The sequence below is a fragment of the Furipterus horrens genome, unplaced genomic scaffold, assembly GCF_987537825.1.
Source record: "Furipterus horrens unplaced genomic scaffold, mFurHor1.1.pri manual_scaffold_11, whole genome shotgun sequence".
Classification (NCBI taxonomy): Eukaryota; Metazoa; Chordata; class Mammalia; order Chiroptera; family Furipteridae; genus Furipterus; species Furipterus horrens.
In genome coordinates, this window is record NW_028327181.1 from 90160324 (window position 1) to 90179147 (window position 18824).

At 43.6% G+C, this 18824-nt stretch overlaps 1 protein-coding gene across 1 annotated transcript in view; it reads left to right on the forward strand.

Moving 5' to 3' along the window:
- Positions 1 to 18490, forward strand: part of KANSL1 (KAT8 regulatory NSL complex subunit 1) — a 137565-nt gene extending 119075 nt beyond the window's left edge. Inside the window, exons 7-15 of the mRNA XM_090291841.1 lie at positions 1698 to 1869; positions 9934 to 10116; positions 10582 to 10770; positions 11086 to 11234; positions 15724 to 15845; positions 16476 to 16533; positions 16749 to 16861; positions 17573 to 17825; positions 18127 to 18490. Coding sequence (XP_090147967.1) covers positions 1698 to 1869; positions 9934 to 10116; positions 10582 to 10770; positions 11086 to 11234; positions 15724 to 15845; positions 16476 to 16533; positions 16749 to 16861; positions 17573 to 17825; positions 18127 to 18354 — 1467 coding nt within the window. The 3' untranslated portion in view covers positions 18355 to 18490. The remainder of the gene's footprint in view (positions 1 to 1697; positions 1870 to 9933; positions 10117 to 10581; positions 10771 to 11085; positions 11235 to 15723; positions 15846 to 16475; positions 16534 to 16748; positions 16862 to 17572; positions 17826 to 18126) is intronic.
- Positions 18491 to 18824: the final 334 nt, after the last annotated feature.

Below are 18824 nucleotides of genomic sequence, written 5' to 3' on the forward strand. Positions count from 1 at the left end.
CATTGCCTGGGCCTATTATGTCATTAGGAGATGAAGAAGGGAGGTATTCTACTTGTATCATTTCTGTTTTATTTATTAACTAGGCTTTCTCTATGAAGAGAAAATTGCCAGGCTTTATTGCCCTTTTCAGCTATTGATTTACCCTAAGTTATAGTTTGTACAGTATTTCCTTTTGTTTTACTAGTATTCAAAATAAGTTGGTTTTCTACTATCTTCCAATGACTTCACAGTCATTGAAGTCTTTGGTGGAGAGGGGAGTGTGTATAGATTATGAAGTCATCGATTTAAGCACATCTGGGTTATTCAAACCACAGAAATTTTTTTTTTTTTTAATGTTTGAATTGTCCTCTTTGATTAGAAGCCTCTTCAGGCTTGCTCTTGAATCCTGTTGCTTTGACTACAGTAGTCTTGAGCTTTCTTATTTCTCACTATTAATATTTAATGGGAGCCTATGCTTTGAATTTTTCTAGGAGGCCTGGCCATAATTTGAGACCCATGGTTCTCAGTGATTTTGCCCTTCCAGGAACCATTGGGCAATGTCTGGTCATTTTGGATTGTCACAAAGAAAGAGGGAGGAGGGTGCTATTTGCACCATGGGCAGAGGTCAAAGATGCTACAGTGTACAGGGACAGCCCTCACAACAAAGAATTATTCAGCCCAAAATGTCAGTGCTGCTTTTGAGAATCCTTGCCATATTCTAATTTAGCTAGCATTTGTGTGGCTTTTTAACAGTTTATGAAATCGTTACCTCTCCCACAATTCATGAAGTTTGCATTGGGGGGCCTTTATTAATGAGTAAGTTTGAGGAGGTCATATGACTTTACCAAAGGTCATACGACTAACCTTCACAGGACCTCCTTTGCATGCCACCCGTCTTATGTGGTGGCAAGAAGTAGGCAGTTGAGGAGTGTTAATAAAGACCATGTTGTTCTCATATTTATCTTTCTCCTATGCATGATCATAAAGTCAAATAGCTTTCAAGAGATGTCTGTGCTAAAACTAAATGCAGCTCTTATAGTTGTTACATGTTACATTCTTTGCTAGCAAGTTTTGATGCCACCTTTCTGTCTTTATTATACTGCTCTTGCTCCAGCATCCATTCTCATAGTGCCATTCCACAAGCAAGTTTTTTCTTCTAGGACTGCATGCTGCCCAAATGACTTTTTAATGGGACATGATTTGGCAAATGCTATACTTATTCTAAAGAGGAGCTGATGAGTTCCATGTAGTCCCGGAAAACTTGCCATCTTGTTTCAGACAGCTGAAAGTTTCTTCGGAGGAGATGTGAGGTGTGGTTGTTTATTAAGGTTCTTAGCTAGATGAAGTTGCTGGGAATCAGGAGCCAACTATTCGCCTTAGCAGATGGTTGAAAACTATGAAGGTGGTAGAAATATGTAGGTTTTGTAAAGAGTTCTTTGAAAGCAGTTTTAGTAGCTTTAAAGTCTCACAAGTTTGATACCTAGGCAAGCGCTTAAGAGTTTCAAGTAACTGGATTTCATTACTGAAGAAGAAGCAAGTTTACTTAATTATTTTGAAGGTTCTTTTGTTGGAAAAATGGAGGTCTTAACAAACTAATCACATTTTTGTTAGCAGTGTCACATAGGTATCTAGAAAGGACATTTTGAATCTTTGGTATAATGAGTGGGGAGCTGGGTTTTTATCGGGCACTGAATTGTCACTTGTCTGGCTCTTCGCAGGCTCACCGGAACAGCCCAGCGCGCTCTGGCTGTGATGTGAATTCCTCCTGTGCACTGTGTGGCTCAGGCAGTGCCAGTGCCATGCCTGCCGAAATCCACTACGAAGCCCCCCTGTTGGAACGCCTTTCCCAGTTGGATGCTTGTGTTCACCCAGTTCTGGCATTTCCAGATGGTAAGAATGGCCACAGATTATAGCCTTAATAAATGAGACCTAAAAGGTTGAAAGTGAAAGATAATCAGCCAAGATCCTGGTACAACTCAGGCATTGTGATGGTATCACTTTCTGTCAACAAAGTCTTCTCCTAAAATTTTCCAAATGGGATGCAACAGATCCATCAGACCAGAATGTGCCACTAAAAATTTGTAACCTGCTAAGAGGGTTTTTTTTCCGCAGCCCTTCAAGTGGCTAGGCAGGGTTTAGGGACAGTTGCCCCCAGCCACCAGCAACACGGTTCATTATTCCCCAGTATATCTTTTAAAATGTATTGTCTGTGTGCTCCATGATGTAAAATGGGATGGGCAGCACTATTCTGTGAGACTGTCTTCATACTGGGGTTGTGCAGATTACTGGGGTTGGTTACATGACCCCTTTCCAGGGTGTACATAAGCATAGGTCCTCAATGTTAGCAGGCACTGGTTTTCTAGGATTACTCTACCTGAGAAGCCTTTGTGTCTGCCAGCTTTCCTTTCCTCCTCTTTTCATAATTGCTCTTCTCCCATTTCACGAAAGAAAGTCATTCCTCTTTACCCATGTTAAGTCTTTCTGTTTTGTTTTCCATATTGAATCTCAGTGTGGATATTGGCCCAGAGCATAAAAACTTTAGGCAGTAGGGACGCCAAACAAAAGGACCATTTCCAAGAATTCATGGCTCCTGAAGGAGAATCCTGTTGGAGTTAAGTAAAAAAGAATTTGAATTAAAAAATTAATAAGGTGGAGGTACCTTATTTTGTTTAGATTCTGTGCCTTATCTCTCTGTCATCTTAGAGTAAATATTAAGAGAATAACTGAAGTTAGACTTTATCTTGACTAAAAATCTGACTAAATATAGGTTTAAAAAAAAGTTTTTTCTTTAGTTAAGCTAAATACATTTAAAACGTGTTGATGAAAATATTTTTAAAGCACATATAGTATTTTGGAAAATGCAACCTTTAGAACTTAGTTTGTGATTTTTAAAAAATTTACATTTCATATGTGGGGGGTACATGAGCAAAAATGTTGAAACCACTGCTCTAGATACAGACTACAGGAAGTCAGTACTTTCATCTATATTGATTTCATTGGTTTTTCAAATAATCTCATGATCTGACCCCACCTGCGGAATGTAATAAGCATTTCTTCTCAAATCATCCTGATATTTTATCTATTATGTTATGACCGTTTTACTTTTCATTAAATTTTAAGCTTCCGGGAGGTAAGGGTCATGTTTTTCTTACTATTCTGTCCTTTATAACATTTTACAGATAGGAGTGCTTAAAGGGATGTGTGAAGAATGAGAATTAAGTGGCATGTAAAATTTACTTGGTTGGGGGAGGCATGAGTGCTACGTAAACTTTTTCTTAAAGGGACAGGTGCTCAGTAATTTGGACTTTGTGAGCAGTACAATGTTTAGTCTATGGTGCAACTACACAACTCTGCCCTTGTAGCAGAAAACAGCCATAGGCAATATGTAAACAAATGATGTGGCTGTGTTCCAATAAAACTTTATTTATAAAAAAACATTCATTAATGATATCTATCCTAGACATTCTCTTCTTTATCTGTTCTTTAAAGGATAGAATTCTTTCTTAGCCACCTGAATTCTGTAACAATTTCATGACTTGTTATCAAAACTCCCTTCCACTAAAGAAAGGGCATGGCATATATAATATTCTTGCTGCCATTGAGTTTTGGCAACAGTAGAAAAACTTCAAGAACTTGGTGATAGCAGCCTTGACAGGGGTCTAGGTCAGGAATGGTACAGCAGTAAATTAACTTTATAACATAATGGAAACACTAAAACATTTTCCTCTGTGCTTCAGATTCCGGAATCATTGACTTCTACCTTCTCTTGCCATTTGGGTTATAGTTCATACACCTATTACTTGTTTAGCAGTTTGCGGTTTAAAAAGCACTTTTTTCACATCTTGTCTTACTTGCTTCTCTCAGTAATCTTGTAAGGTGTTACTTCAGTTTTCCAGATCAAGAAACGGGCTTAGAGAGGTTGTGGCTTTATCTCAAGCTAAATGGCTAATGAGTTTAGATGGCTCTGCAATTCAGGCTCAGGCCGTCAAATGTCTGTCCTTCGTTTTTCTCTATTCTGTGTTCCTTCCCAGCCAGGCTATTAAGAGAAGTCGGGTTTCTACACAGTTCTAGACTCTAGCTGCAGATGAAGCCACAGCAATACTTAGCATTTGTTTAATTACTCTCTCAGGTTTACTGTTTTGAATTGTATAGTCTCATACTTGAATAAAGAAGCCTGAAGCCTATAGTTACATTTTGATTCTCAATAGGCCTCTTCCACACTCATTGAATATCAGCTGGTAAACATGGTGATCATTTCTTTGTCAATAAATAGTATTACCATGTACAGTTGTGAATTGTCTCCTCTATCATCTAGTCAAATATACCCAGGCCACCTGCCCGATATCCCTCATTCCACCATTCCGCACTTCTACTGGGAAGTACCTATTCCCTATTAACACTCTTGTCTTTCTGACTGCATCATATCTATAGGTCTGATCACTTCCCTTACACTTTGCCACTCCATCCCATTCCAGGCAGCTTTAGGTAGGAATGGGGGGGGGGGGGATCATATTCCTGCCTGCCTCTGTAAATGCCGTTGTTCCCTTTGACTCTGTCTTGCACACACACAGAGCTCCTAACAGTGATATTGGGGTTTGAATAAAAGTTGGTCATTAAATTCCCCTTATAAGACTATAAAGGAGAATATGTGTATTTTACTGTACCAAGTTGGGTGTATAAATGTATTGGCCTATGGATAAATTAGACTGTCTGTGAGTTGACCTGGGGACCTAGTTACCATATCTAATATTGTTCTTATTTGGATAATTTTGCTTTGTCCAAACAGCTGCCACACTCAGAATGCAATCTCTTATAAACTGGAAGATTTATAGGGCCACAACTCCAGAGGGTAACTTTCTATGTGAATATGCCTCCTAAAGTATTGTGATTCCCCCATGTATCATTGTGTAGAATAATTAGTAACAGTGAGGACTAGCAGCCAACATAATATAGTAATGTTTGTGTGGGTCAGACATGTGCATCAGGCCTGACCTCTGGGCCACCCTTTTGCAACCCCTTCATTTTCAAGTAGAACCAGTTGTGTAGTTTGTGAAGATAGGAACCAACTGCTGCTTGTAACCCTAGAGTTCTGTCTCCCATCTTGATTACACCTCATTTACTTTAAGTGTGGCTAGAGATGATAGAATTTGAGGAACTGTGAGCCAGGCAGGAAGGTGGAGGCATTAGAGCATGAGAACCCTTTAGTTCTCCAAAAGGAGGGGCTTGCTGCTTTATCACTTACTTACTAGTAAGGTTAATCTTTAGCTTGAAACGTAGAGGGTGTGTGTGTGTGTGTGTGTGTGTGTGTGTGTGTGTGTGTGTGTGTGTGTGTGTGTGTGTGTGTGTGTGTGTGTGTGTGTGTGTGTGTGTGTGTGTGTGTGTGTGTGTGTGTGTGTGTGTGTGTGTGTGTGTGTGTGTGTGTGTGTGTGTGTGTGTGTGTGTGTGTGTGTGTGTGTAAAAACCTTGGGGAAAGAAATGTTAGTTAGGTTTGTGCTTAATAAGAGCACCGCCTGCTGGCCATGAAGATCTGTGCTACCCAGCTTGCCAGCAGGAGGAGGAAGTGAGCATTGCAAACGCCCCAAGAAAGTGTGTTTGAGAAAATGGTGGAAAGTGTGAGCAAAATAGTCAAGCAACTTGGGGAATGTCAGATCCTGGTGAGCCTGAAGTCAGGGTCTTTTCATTTTGTTTGCAGAAATAGTAACCTAAGACAATGTTGTAATTGCTTCTATTTTCCTGTTACTGACTTGATCAAGGATTGGCAGTCTCTCTTCTCTAATAATAGCACTTTCATGCCATTGCCTGTGAAGGTGTGGAATGTATGCAATCCCCTAGCTAAATGGGTGCCTCTCATCTTCTCTTCCATTTCATATCCCTTTCTTTGCTTACTTTCAGGTTCACTAGATACATTCTAATTCAGAGTGAGGTCTACATGAGTCTTAGGTGTTATTTCTTTCTCAGGTAGAACATGAATCACATCAGCAATTCCTAAGAGATCATGTTTGTTCACTGACGGGGATTTAACCGGCTTCCTCTTCACTCTTACGAGGCAGTTAAAACACAGCAAACTTCTAGCAAAGTGTAGCTGCCTGGGTCCCTTAAATAGTTTTATTATCCCAGACTGCTCATTCAGTGGGTTTATAGGAGGAGTTCTTGATCCTACTTAATACCTCAACTCCAAGTGTGTCCTCTCTTGTGCTTACTCAGATGTTTGATAGTGGCTCTCTGGGTTTAATTAATTAATTTTTTGAGAAGAGTCCGAGGTCTTGGGGTCCAACAAAAAAGATGTGGTTGCCTAACCTCTGCTCCCGTCAGCAGGAGAGGGGAGAGCTAGAGCACGTGTGCTGGGGTGTTAGCAGCCTGACCCAGTCCTGCTGCCTCATCCACAGATGTGGACACTAAAGCCCAGCTCCGTGACGTGTTCTCGTTTTCTCCTCCTCCTCGGTGATGGAGCCGGGACCCGGATCCTGCTCTCCTTACTTTCCGTCCATTGCTTTTTCCCTGCCTTAATTTTCAATTTGGGGAGGGCAGTGATTGGGAAAAATGAAATCACTGTGCTTTCGTAGTCCCATTACTTGGCGTTTGCCAAGTAGGAGTAACTCTTCTGGTGACAAAGGGTTATCCTGGGATATTGAGGAAGTGCCTCCTCTTTCTTAAGCCTTCTGTACACATTCCAGCTCAGCCCCGCTTTCAGAACGCCTTTAGTCAGTGCTTTATTTCCTACATATCCTTTTTCCCAGCCTCGCTGAAGTAGCGCAAATAATTTTACTGTCAGTATCTCTAAACTCAGTTCTCTATTGTTGATGAATAGGGAATCCTTTTTTTAAGGTTTGACTTTGGGGAAACGGAGGAATCAGACCATTTTATTGAGGGACTTTAGGGGGAGACTGGGAGCGCAAGATCTCTGAATGCTGACATTTATTTTAAGAATTGGGGTAGGTGAATTTGTTTTTAACTTTGGAAAAGAATGATTAGCCCTGGCTGGTGTGGCTCAGTGGATTGAATGCTGGCCTGCAAACTGAAAGGTTGTGGGTTCGGTTCCCAGTCAGGGTGCATGCCTAGATTGTGGGCCAGGTTCCCAATTGGGGGCGTGGGAGAGGCAACTGATTGATGTTTCTCCCCCTCTTTTTCTCCCCCTTCCCCACTCTCTAAAAATAAATAAATAAAATCATTTTTAAAAGAAAGAATGATTATAGAAAAAAATTCAGATGACAGCACTGTCCTCACACACTATATCTCAGTACTTGAACATGTAGCAAATATTTACTGCCATAAAACTTTTAATAGTTTTCCTCTTTGTTTCACTGCCTTAAGGGCTCGTGATCTATATTCAGAATGAGAAAATAATGTTCTGAGGCTGCTTGCTCATTAGGGAAATGTCATACCTGAAAATGGAACCATTCTATTCACTAAGGGACATGTTCATTCTAGTTCTGAAAGATCTAATGTTCAGACTTGGTCTTTGAAGTGTCATGAAAGCCGTGGTCTATGCTATAAGAAAGGGCAGCTAAATTCTTTTAAACTGCAGAGCACCCTTGGAAAATTTTCTGTACTCTCCAGTTCCTTGGTAATAATTTGAGAAGCATCAAAGTTCACTTGAGAATTAAACCTCTCCATTCTCTGGCCCAAAGAAGAATCTCATGGTGTAATGGCTAAGAGTGTAGGTATTCAGATTATGCAAGCCTGCATTTGAATACTGGTTGTTGCTAAATTATGTAAACTTGGACAGTTAATTCACCTCTCTGAACCTGTTTTGTCTCTTTAAAAGGAGCATAATGATGCTTACATCATGGGATTGTTATGAAGATTAAATGATACACACAGGATGACATATATACACAATACCAGCCATGCAGTAACGGGCTGAGCAAATGATCATTTGTTCCTTTTTTCTCACTGACACCCCCCCCCCCCCCCCCAAATCCTGTTTCAGATTGAGCACATCCTCTACCCTCCCTGGGAGCCAAAACCCCTCACATGTATAGAAGTACATTAAGTAGAGTGTATTTGTAATAGTGCTGAAAAAAGGAGGCATGCCATCAGTTACTACACTTCAGAGTGATTTTTGAAAGATGGAAAACAAGATAACTGGAGAAATAAAAACTAGGAAAAATGAAGCCCAAGGTACATGTTAGGAGTGAACTCCTGTGAGGTAGGAGCTGTTATAGGGAAGTTCTTTGCCAGCAAAGGAAGACACAGAGAAGTAGGGATGGGAGCTGGGCATTTATCTGGGTGATGAATTTGGACTCATTTTGGGAGAGTGGGGTTGGATTTTCCCCTCCTGTACTTCTACTACACTACTGCCTATTGGCATTAAACAGTGGTGTTTCATTCTGTGCTGCAGCAATGGTGTGTATGGACTTTGGGGCTAGAACTTTTGAGCATGTCCCAGGTGGTTAATGGTTCCCAGGAGGAACTGGGATCTAAAGAGAAATGTGCTGGTCTTCAGATTAAAAAGAACCTTGGGAAGCTTTTCAGAACCCTAAAAAACAAAAAACCACACCTGTGTCTTATCATGGTGAAATTTCAGAAGACTGAGACTATGAAAAGGAAAATCACCTAAGTTTTAGATTGTCACTAGAGGTATCTAGCCAGAATAACAAAGCAAGAAATAGGAATGAAAGGCATACAGATTAAAAAGAAGTCTGCATTTGTAGATGACATACTGTGTGTGTAGAAAATCCTGTCATCCGCAACAGCAGCAGTGAGAAATGACTTAGTAATGAGTTCGGCATGATCACAGGGTGTAAGGTCAGGATATAAAAATTTACTGTGTTTTTCATACTACCAGTGAACAATTATAAGTTGAAATTTTTAATAGTGCAATAAAAAATATGAGATACATAAGAATGAACTTAACAAAACCTGAATATGATCCGTACAAGGAAAACCAACAAACACTGCTGAGAGAAAATTAAAGAAAACCTTCACATATGGAGAGAGATACCACATTCATGGATTGAAAGACTCAATATTAATGGCAGGACAGATGGCAGTTCTTCCCAAACTGATCTATTAGAGTCAGTTTAATACCACAGCAAGTTTTTATTTGTTTGTTTGCATTTTCAAAAGCTTAAAAGGGAAAAACAAACCACCTACAAGAATCTGTTTTGTCTTATTTGCAACACTGGATGTTAGAATATAGTGGAGTAAAGCTTTAAAAGTCTGAGATAATTAACTCTGAAAGATTAATTGATTCAGTTCCCATTAAGGACAGATGCCTAGGTTGTGGGTTTGGTTCCCAGTCGGGGTGTGTGTGAAAGGCAGCTGATCGATGTTTCTCCCCCCACCTCTCTTTCCCTCTCTCAGTAAGCATGTCCTCAGGTGAGGATATTAAAAATAGTAATAATAATTTGTGATGTTGAATATTAACTCATCAGCCATAAAGCCTAGAGACTCTCCAGGCGGATGGAGCTATGGAGGAAGGTGGGGGAAGAATGGCATAGTTCTTATTCAGGGGCAGAGATGCAGTCCGCAGGACAGTGCCTGATACAAACAGCAGACAGTGAATATTTGTTGAATGAATATATCCTGATTAAATATCTGTTGATGGAAGATGTTTAAATGTTTTAATGTCTAGAAGAATAGAAACAGGATGTTTTTCGGTCTTTCAAACCAATGAAGTTAAACTTAGCAGAATACATAAACAAAGAGAACACCTATCAGTCTAACAAAAGACATTTTAGATGTGTTCTGTTTTGAATTTGAAAACATAAGATGCAAAAGTAATTTGCTTGTGAGTAGAATGACCAGTAAAATTCAGATAAGCAGATACCACATATGGTAGTACTTGCCTGCCAGGTCACCGTGCCTCTGGGCAAATGAAAGAAGGGTGTGATACAGATCTTAATCCTCTGGAGAGCCAGAGGTACTGGTGAACTTGCCTCACTTCATGAGACGGGAGTCCAGGGGCCAGGTGTTTATGGACTAACCTTTAGTGTTTTGTGTTTCTTGCAGATGTTCCCACAAGCCTGCACTTCCAGAGCATGCTGAAATCTCAGTGGCAGAATAAACCTTTTGACAAAATCAAACCTCCTAAAAAATTTTCACTTAAGCACAGAACACCCATGCCAGGCAGTCTGCCAGATCCAACTCGTAAAGACAGGCACAAGTTGGTCAACTCCTTCCTAACAACAGCCAGTAAGTGTCAGAGGACCCGGGAGCCCTGCAGTCATTTTCCTGTCCTGTGGCTCACCTTCCTGGTTTGCTATGGCAGTACATTGGGGTTGGAAGTTGACTGATACAAAGTCAGCTTGCAGTCTACCTCTACTTGTCTTGATTCTCTCAGACGAACTTGGGAAGCTGTTCCAGACACCTTGCGTCTTGGGGCAAGTCTCGTAGTGCTCAGTGAACTGCCAGCAGTAGCATGGCATTAGGTCTATCTGGGGGCAGGCTGTGTTCTGTAGCCTGGTGTCTCTTCTCTGGTTGAGGACCCTGTGGGCTCCCTGGTCATTGTGCTGTTTGCTAGAAGCTTCAGTCCCAGAGGGTTGTCCTGCTGCTCTAGGTGTCTCTCATTGGCCTAGAGAGAATGGAAGAGCTGAGGACTCAAATAAGAAAAGATGAGAGAAGGTCATTTCACAGCTCTTTTTCTGTTCCCCTCTTCAGAGCTGTCCCATCACCCAACCCGGCCTGACAGGACCCACAGGCAACACTTAGACGATGTGGGGGCCGTGCCTATGGTGGAGCGAGTGACAGCGCCAAAAGCAGAGCGCTTGCCCAACCCCCCGCCACCTGTGCATGACCCAAACCACAGCAAAATGAGATTGCGAGACCATTCATCTGAGAGAAGTGAAGGTAGGGCCAAGCCTGGCACCTCTGCCTGCGTGTGCACCTGCTCAAGGCTTTCTGGGGCAGCCTGCACTTCTCTGAACTGCCCCCAGCTTTGTCCTTCACTCTAGGAAGGCAGAGTAGAGGGGCTTCACTGCTTCTAAATGCAGGCTGCTGCTTACTGCTGCAGCAGCCTCTGCCCGGCCCCTGCTTTTCCTTCTTATCCTCTAGGCCTAGACAGCATTTTTGCCTCTCCTGTGTATTGCGGGCATTTCCAGCTTGTGCTAGAAGTAGAGCTGGCTGAGGTAGCCACATAGCCCCGTTTTCTGTTGACTTCTGCAGTGTTGAAGCATCACACAGACCTGAGCAGTTCGAGTTACTTGGCAGCCTCCCACCATTCACCGCACAGTCCCTTGGTGCGACAACTCTCCACCTCATCAGACACCTCTGCACCCACCAGCTCCGGCCCACAGGTTACAGCCAGCACATCTGTAAGTACCTACATGGTGTTGGCCGACAGCCCTCCTGCAGTCAAAGCTCATTCAGGTGTCCCGGGGGGACAGTGTAGAGAGTGGACTACGAAGCCCAGGGCCACTATGGGGACTCAGCTTATCGTGATGGTGTGGGTCTTTTTTAAGTCAGAGTGGTGGTATTTTCTATTGTTTTTGTTGAGTTGTTCATAATAGGGATGGATCTGTGCTAGTCCATCCATAGAAAGCTTGATGCAGAGACAAACCCTTAGAGTGGCCTATGACTATTCAAGATCTGTGAGGCTTCAGTTTCACACAACACTCGATGATATCATGGCTCTAACCCTGTTAGTCTAAGAAGTAAGCGGAGAGGGGGGGGTAGAAGAGCAGTACTTACGGGCACTGGAGACTTTTGATTTCTCTGTTTTTATTGTGCTGGTGAGTGGAGCTGCAGTACTGAGAATAAACACTGGGTGATAGGGTGCCTGGAACCAGAGGGAGAGGGTAGAGCCCATGCTTTTCAGGTGCACAGAGCAGAATTACAGATCCGGCAGGTCACCCTGACAGTCCTTTACATGTGGTACACACTCAGTGACTTTATAAGTACCACATTCTGTCCAGAAAAGCCATTTTCACAGCCATTCCAGACTCGCATTCCTGTTAATTTTAATATTTTAATTCCTCAGTGTGTGCCTCCTTGAACATATATACCTGTAGCTGCTTTGTGCCACTAAAAGGTCCTTTATAAAGTAATCATAATAATAATGTAAAAATAATAACAATGAAACACTGCCACTGTAATGTTTGTGTCAGTGCTGAGTGCTCTGCACCTGTTCTCTCGGTCAGTCCTGTAACGCCCTTTGAGGTGTAGTGGGTGTAAAGGACTCCCATTTTGTAAATGGGAACTTACGCTTTCCAGGGTTAAGGAGATTGCCTAAGGCAGGGTGACTTGTGAAAGCTGTAATTGTGAGTCAGACCAGGCCACCTGGCTGCAGAGCCCGCTCTCTCGTGCTACACCACCCAGTGTTGGCCACAGGGGCGTCGCACTGCAGAAGCACCTTGCGCTGGTGCTCGGAAGCCCCTTCACAGTAGACATCAAGAAACTTCTAAGCCCACAAAAGGTACTCACTATATTCCTGTGGTCAGGTCTTTGCTCTTAAAAATCATATGGTCTTTTCCAAACAGCCTCTTTGTTCCTCCCTCTTCTTCAGCTCCTTCATCCACATTTTGTCTGAATAGATCTGTAGTATCTATCGCTAATTCAATTACCCACCAGCAGAAGGTCTTAGATAACCAAAGGACCAAAGGATTTCAAAGAATGTCTAATTCTGATATCTGAACTCAGATTCAGCACCTGATGACACTTCAGTATTTTCTTACCTGCCAGTCCTCCTGTGTCTGGAGCATGTTAACTTAAGCCTGGATCATTTGAAATTTTTACTTATTATTTATTGAGTATAAGTTTTGTATATAGCACTGATTGATCCTTAAGCCTCTTGCATTTTTCTTTTTTTTAAGAATCTGGATTTATTTAATAGAGTGAAAAGCCAGATACTTAAAATAAGGTAGAGAAGCTAGAGGATACAGAGAGACAGCAGGGAGAGGGGTGCACGTGCTTCACCAAAAGATCGTGGGTGCATCAGAATCACTTCAGTGGCTTTTAAAAAAGCCCTGAAGATTCTGATTTGATAGTCAGAAGGGAGGATCCAAGAAATATTTTTAAACCTCTTCCTTTTCCATCTTGCTTCTGATGTGCAGCCATATTTGGGAACCGCTTCCCATTCCCATCCCCTGCTCTCTGCCTCCAATTCTGAACAGGAGAGAGTAGTGATGTTAGGCCAGATGAAAACCCCGTGGGATGGAGGGTGGGCGCTCGAGCCTGTTGAACAGCCCCATAACCCATGCATGCCTCTTTCCCTCCAAGATACTAAAAGCAGGCCCCAGAAGATTCAGGGGAAATCCATACCTGCTCTGCCAGCGGTTTCACAGTCATTCTTGATTAAGATACAGGGAAAGCTCTCTCTTGAGGCTTTCTTAAGGTACACTTTTTGTGGTAGGACATATAATTTCAACAGAGATGTGGCAGTGGCCTTTGGGTATGAGATCACTAATCCTCACCTGCAAAATGCAGCCACCCAAGATTTGCAAAAGTCTCTTCAACCATTTTGGTTAACCAGTTTCCCTAAGTTTGTGAGGTCAGTGATAATCCACTGCAGCGATTTTCACCTGGTGCGCTGCAAGGATTTTTAAAACATGCAGTACCGGACTATTTAATCAGGGGCACTGACCTCTTTTCCCTTAGATTGTCATAGAAAAAAATGACAACAGTTAATACAACAATAGCCATCAGTGTGAAAGAATCAAAATTATACCTTTATTTTTTGTCAGATCAGCAAAAAATATATTTTTTGGTGTGCCGCAGAATTTTAGTAATTAGTTTACATGCGCCACGAGATGAACAAGGTTGAATATCGCCGATCTATTATTTGATAGAGAAGGAAGTTGAGGTGAGAAAGACATTGTGATAACCTGAAATCATAGTCGTAAGACAGCTAAAATCCTGGCCCAGGAAGAACTGCCTGTCCACATTCTCTGAGAATGTCCTGAAATGATGGGTTGAGTCAAGTATGGGTCGCCCTCCAGGAACAGAGCAGAGTGGTTAGAGGTAGGGAACCACCTCTTCCTTCACTGACCCCTTCTGGGCTGTCCACAGGTGGTTTGGGTTTGAGTGTAGCCTCTTAGGTGTTTCCAGCTGTATTTTCGCCATGGTAGCATGCTTGTCATCTGCTGTTTCTCTCTGGCCTCTCAGCCTAGTTGCCAGTCTCTGACAGGGCAGGGTGCTTGCTCTCTGGGCACAAAGAGCTAGTGGACTTTTTCCTCCGTTCTAGAAGCCAAGCTCTTTGGCTCCCTGCTTTATTCCTTCTTTGGTCTCCCAGCTGCTGTAGATGCCCACCACCTCCTCTGATACTGGATCACTAGTCTTCTTTCCCAAGAGTTTGATCTTCTCAGCTTCATGTGAAAGCGAATCTCCTTTCTCCAGGAGTGTGAGCCATAGAGCCTGGTCCTCTTCTTCTGTTTCCCTCTGCTCATCTCTCTGCCCAAGTTTAGTAGCCATGAAGAAAGGAAATCACATAGGGGCTGAGCAGATAGATATGACGGGTACAGATTTAGCTGAAGAGTTCAGATCTGCAAGAAGAAGGCACTTTCATGACAACCAAGGTTAGATGCTCTCTTGAACTGGGACCTATTCTATGGACATCTTACAGGACAAGGGAAATCATCTTTATAGCCCGAAGAGTTACCACTAGGTTTAGTGGTAGATGGGGATAAAAAGGGGAAACTGAAAGGGGGAATTTAACCCTTTGAGTGCCACGTGTAATTGCTAAAATTCGTGTGAGAAATGCCAGGCTATTTTGCTCAGAAATGCAGTGTTTATGAAAAATGTCTATAAAAGCATTATTATTCATAATAATTTGCTTAAAATTTCACGACATATAGTAAGTACACTCTTCTTTTTTAAGCAGTGTTCTTTGATGCAATTTAGCAAAAAATTTATTGCATTAAAATTTTATTATAACAATTATTTTAGAAAAATATTCTTCCCTTCAATATGGCTTTTGAAGTATAATATATGGCATAATATAAAACCTATGATTATAATTTGAAAAAACACATAGCAACATGGATAACAAGCAAGACGTATGCCAAATATTGCACAAATTTTTGGAAAAAAAAATCTTCATAACGTACAAAAAAGAAAAACAAACGGCATTCACACTAGAGACATATATCAATAGATATCAACAGTGGAAAACAGTTCACAAACAAAATGTTAATGCTATACCATGAAGCAATGAAAATGTCCACTAGTCGAAACTTCCTTATCATGCACACTGCCTAGTTTCAACTATTATTACAAAGATAAATGAAATTAAGAGGACCATTTAAAATGTAAGTAAAAATTATAACAATTAATATGTCACTATTTGAACAAGCATAAAAATTTGAAATTTGGATCAACATGAGAAAATTATATCAATATATAACCTGAGGTACAGAAAAGAACAAAACATAAAATACAAATTATTCCATTGTTATTTACATTTATAGCCACTGAAAAAAAGGGTTGCTGAGGGCGACACTGGCACTTTTGGGAAAATTTGTCAGCGTTGCTCACAGCAGTGTTGGCACTCAAGGGGTTAAGGCGGAGGGGCTACTAAAGGTGTGTATGAAGGAGTAAGGACTGTAGCACTGGACTCCAGGCCCCAGAACACCCACCCCTGTAAAATTCATAGACGTCTCTCTTCATGTGAGCCCATAAAGGGAGAGGGTGGACAGTGAGCCCTGTGCACGGAGGTGCGTCTCAGGACCGCCTAGTATTGCTCCGGAGGCCTAGGCTGTGGGGGACCGTCTCCCAGAGGGGACCCCGGTGCCGGGTTATTGGTGATCCTGTTTTAAGTCTCCAGTGTATGCTTTGACGTTTGTGTTTTAAACTTACTTTGTCTTACAGCAGCCAGTAAGGAGGAGGAGGGGAGAGAGCTCATTTGATATTAACAACATTGTCATCCCAATGTCTGTTGCTGCAACAACCCGCGTGGAGAAACTGCAATACAAGGAAATCCTGACTCCCAGGTAGAGGCCCTAAATAATAGGCTTCTCTCCCTGTGCTTCTGTTACTGCCCTTTTCCTTCTCTTGTCACTGAGCTTTGGGTTCTAGCCTTGGATTTTGTCTTCTATTTAAGAGGTAGTTTTACCTAAAAAAAGTGAAATGATTTCTCATTAGTTCTCTCTCATTCCATTATATAAGCCTAACCAGACCATAGGCCACAAATTGGCAATAGACATGTTTTGTTTGACACATACAGTGTGTTTGTGACAACAAATTCAGTATTTTAAAACAGGATTTCACTTATGAATTTTTTTTTTTAGCTTTTGTTGACAAATGAGAAGATTGGGGCACCCTCTATATGCATTCCCACGTGGTAGCAATCAGCTGGTGCTGAACAGGGGTGGCCCCCTTTAAGCAGGTTCCTCTGTTTGTCAGTCTCCCCACCTGCATCCCGGTTTCTGGCCCTTGTGGGTATGTGAGCGTGAGGCCTCTTTAGGGCTCCCAGACTGAGGAGGCCAGGCTTTGAGAGGGCAGAGCCTTCCCAGCAAAAAGCAGTGTCACTCGTAGGCGCAGGGCTCTCATTCTTGCATGGGCACACTTATCCTGCCCCAGGCGACCTGCCATCTCATGACTGTCCCTTCTTGCTTTTGCAGCTGGCGGGAGGTCGATCTTCGGACTCTGAAGGGGAATCCTGACGAGGAGAACGAGGAGGTAATGGCATGGTCATTCTCTCTTAGGCCATAGACACACACGGGCGCACGCCTCCAGGTGCCTCAAGACCTGTGGGTGTCAAATGCATGTTCGTACTCCTGTTTTGACTGGGAAGAGCCTAGTGAGGGGTGGGGCTGGCTCTAGAATTGATCTACCCATACTCAAGCTCAGCTTCCTGGAAGGAAGAGGGGATCAATGAAGCTGCTGTGTTGCAGATCGAGGACCTGTCTGATGCAGCCTTCGCCGCCCTGCATGCCAAATGTGAGGAGATGGAGAGGGCTCGGTGGCTGTGGACCACGAGTGTGCCACCCCAGCGACGGGGCAGCAGGTGATGGGACAGGGAGTTTGGGCCTTAACTGTGGGTGGAGTTACCATTACCTATCAGTTGCTTTTCATATTCGTTCACTGGCAGTGGCCGAGGATACACAGGTTCCTTCGTGTTTGTTGGAACAAGTGAGGGTAAAAGCAGTCAAATGCTGGGTCCTTGCTGAGTAGGCTGATCTCATGGGCTCTAAGAGCAGGGCATCTGGGACACTTGGAGGCCTCACCAGAGGCTGTCCTTTCTTGGGAGTATGGTTTTGTGGTCCTGCTTGGAAGAACTGCCCCACCCGGTCTCCAGTTATTATTAATAGTGGCAGGAGCCCTTGGGATTCTCAAATAGAAGGATTTAGACTGGATTTTGCTTTGTTCATTGACTACAATTTTCGAAGTCTGGACTAATATCCCTTTCCCTGTAAATTCTAGGCACTGAGCAGGGATTAGCCCCAGCATTGTTCAGCCCTGGCCTTCTCTCGGGATGGTGGGCATACACAGATCTTAGGCGTCATGCTGTGTCACTCCCTCTCTACACAGCAGTGGCAGGAAGTGAGGGGATTTGTCGTTCCTAGGGAAGAACTGTTGGTGTCAGGCTACCTTGGCTTCTCTAGTTGGGATGCTTTTATTCATGCCTCCTCTCCAGACCGCCCCCTACCCCCAATTAACCTCACACTAGAGGTCCCCGGTGACTTGGGCACTCAGATTTGCACTCATTGGTATACAGGTCTTACAGGTCATCTGATGGTCGGACAACCCCCCAGCTGGGCAGTGCCAACCCCTCCACCCCTCAGCCCGCCTCTCCTGATGTCAGTAGTAGCCACTCTTTGTCGGAGTTCTCCCACAGTCAGTCCCCTAGGAGCCCCATCAGCCCGGAACTGCACTCAGCCCCCCTCACCCCTGTGGCGCGGGACTCTCTACGACACCTAGCCAGTGAAGACACGCGCTGCTCCACACCAGAGCTGGGACTGGATGAACAGGTGAGGGATGCTTCCTTTGCATGGGGTTGGGGAGGTGGGGGGTGGAATTGGGAAGGGACAGCGCCTGCTGAAGATGAATCTTAATGTCATGACTCCCTCCACATTTTGAAGGGGACAAAGGGCTGCACATGAAATTGACCTTCTGAAGGTACCATGGAACTGTTCATTGTGAAAAGGGTGCCCACTCTGTTTGGGGTTTCCCAAACCCCAGGAACTGCAGTCCACATACTTTAGGCCAGGGTCTTGGAGCATGAGGCAGGCTGGGACTGAGTCCTCACTGAAGCAACTTGTCTGCCCACAGTCCGTGCAGCCGTGGGAGCGGCGAACCTTCCCCCTGGCGTACAGCCCCCAGGCCGAGTGTGAGGACCAACTGGACGCGCAGGAACGGGCAGCCCGCTGTACTCGGCGCACCTCAGGCAGCAAGACTGGCCGGGAGACTGAGGTGGCACCCGCTTCACCTCCTGCGGTCCCCCTCAAGAGTCGGCATCTGGCAGCAACCGTCACAGCTCAGCGTCCAACTCACAGATGAGTGGGATATGAGAATCTAAATAGACTCTCACTAACTATTGGCATTAAAGCTTCAGAAATCTCTGCGTTTGATATTCAAACATCATATGCCGGAAATTTTCACAGTTTTTAGTGAATTTAAGGAATTTAGATTCTACTTTGGGGGTTTTTTTTTGTTTTTTTTTTTTCTTTCCCCCTTTTGATTTTGTTTTGTTTGGATTTTGGTTTCCATGTCTTGTTGTCACACACCTGAGCACTTGCTCCAGTCGACAAACAGAAGTTCAGGATAAGAGCGTGCCAGCCTGGTCCTGGCGCATCCTCTGCACTGTTGAATCACTGGACTGAGCCACGTTTGAGGATCACCTCTCCCTCGCACCTGCGGGCAGGGTGGAACAGCCAAGTGGGCAGAGGGAGTGGAAAGCTGCAGCTCAGTACTGCCACCTTAGGGTAGGGTGGGGAAGGGCAGCTCACTCTGGGTTTCTCCCCCGCCCC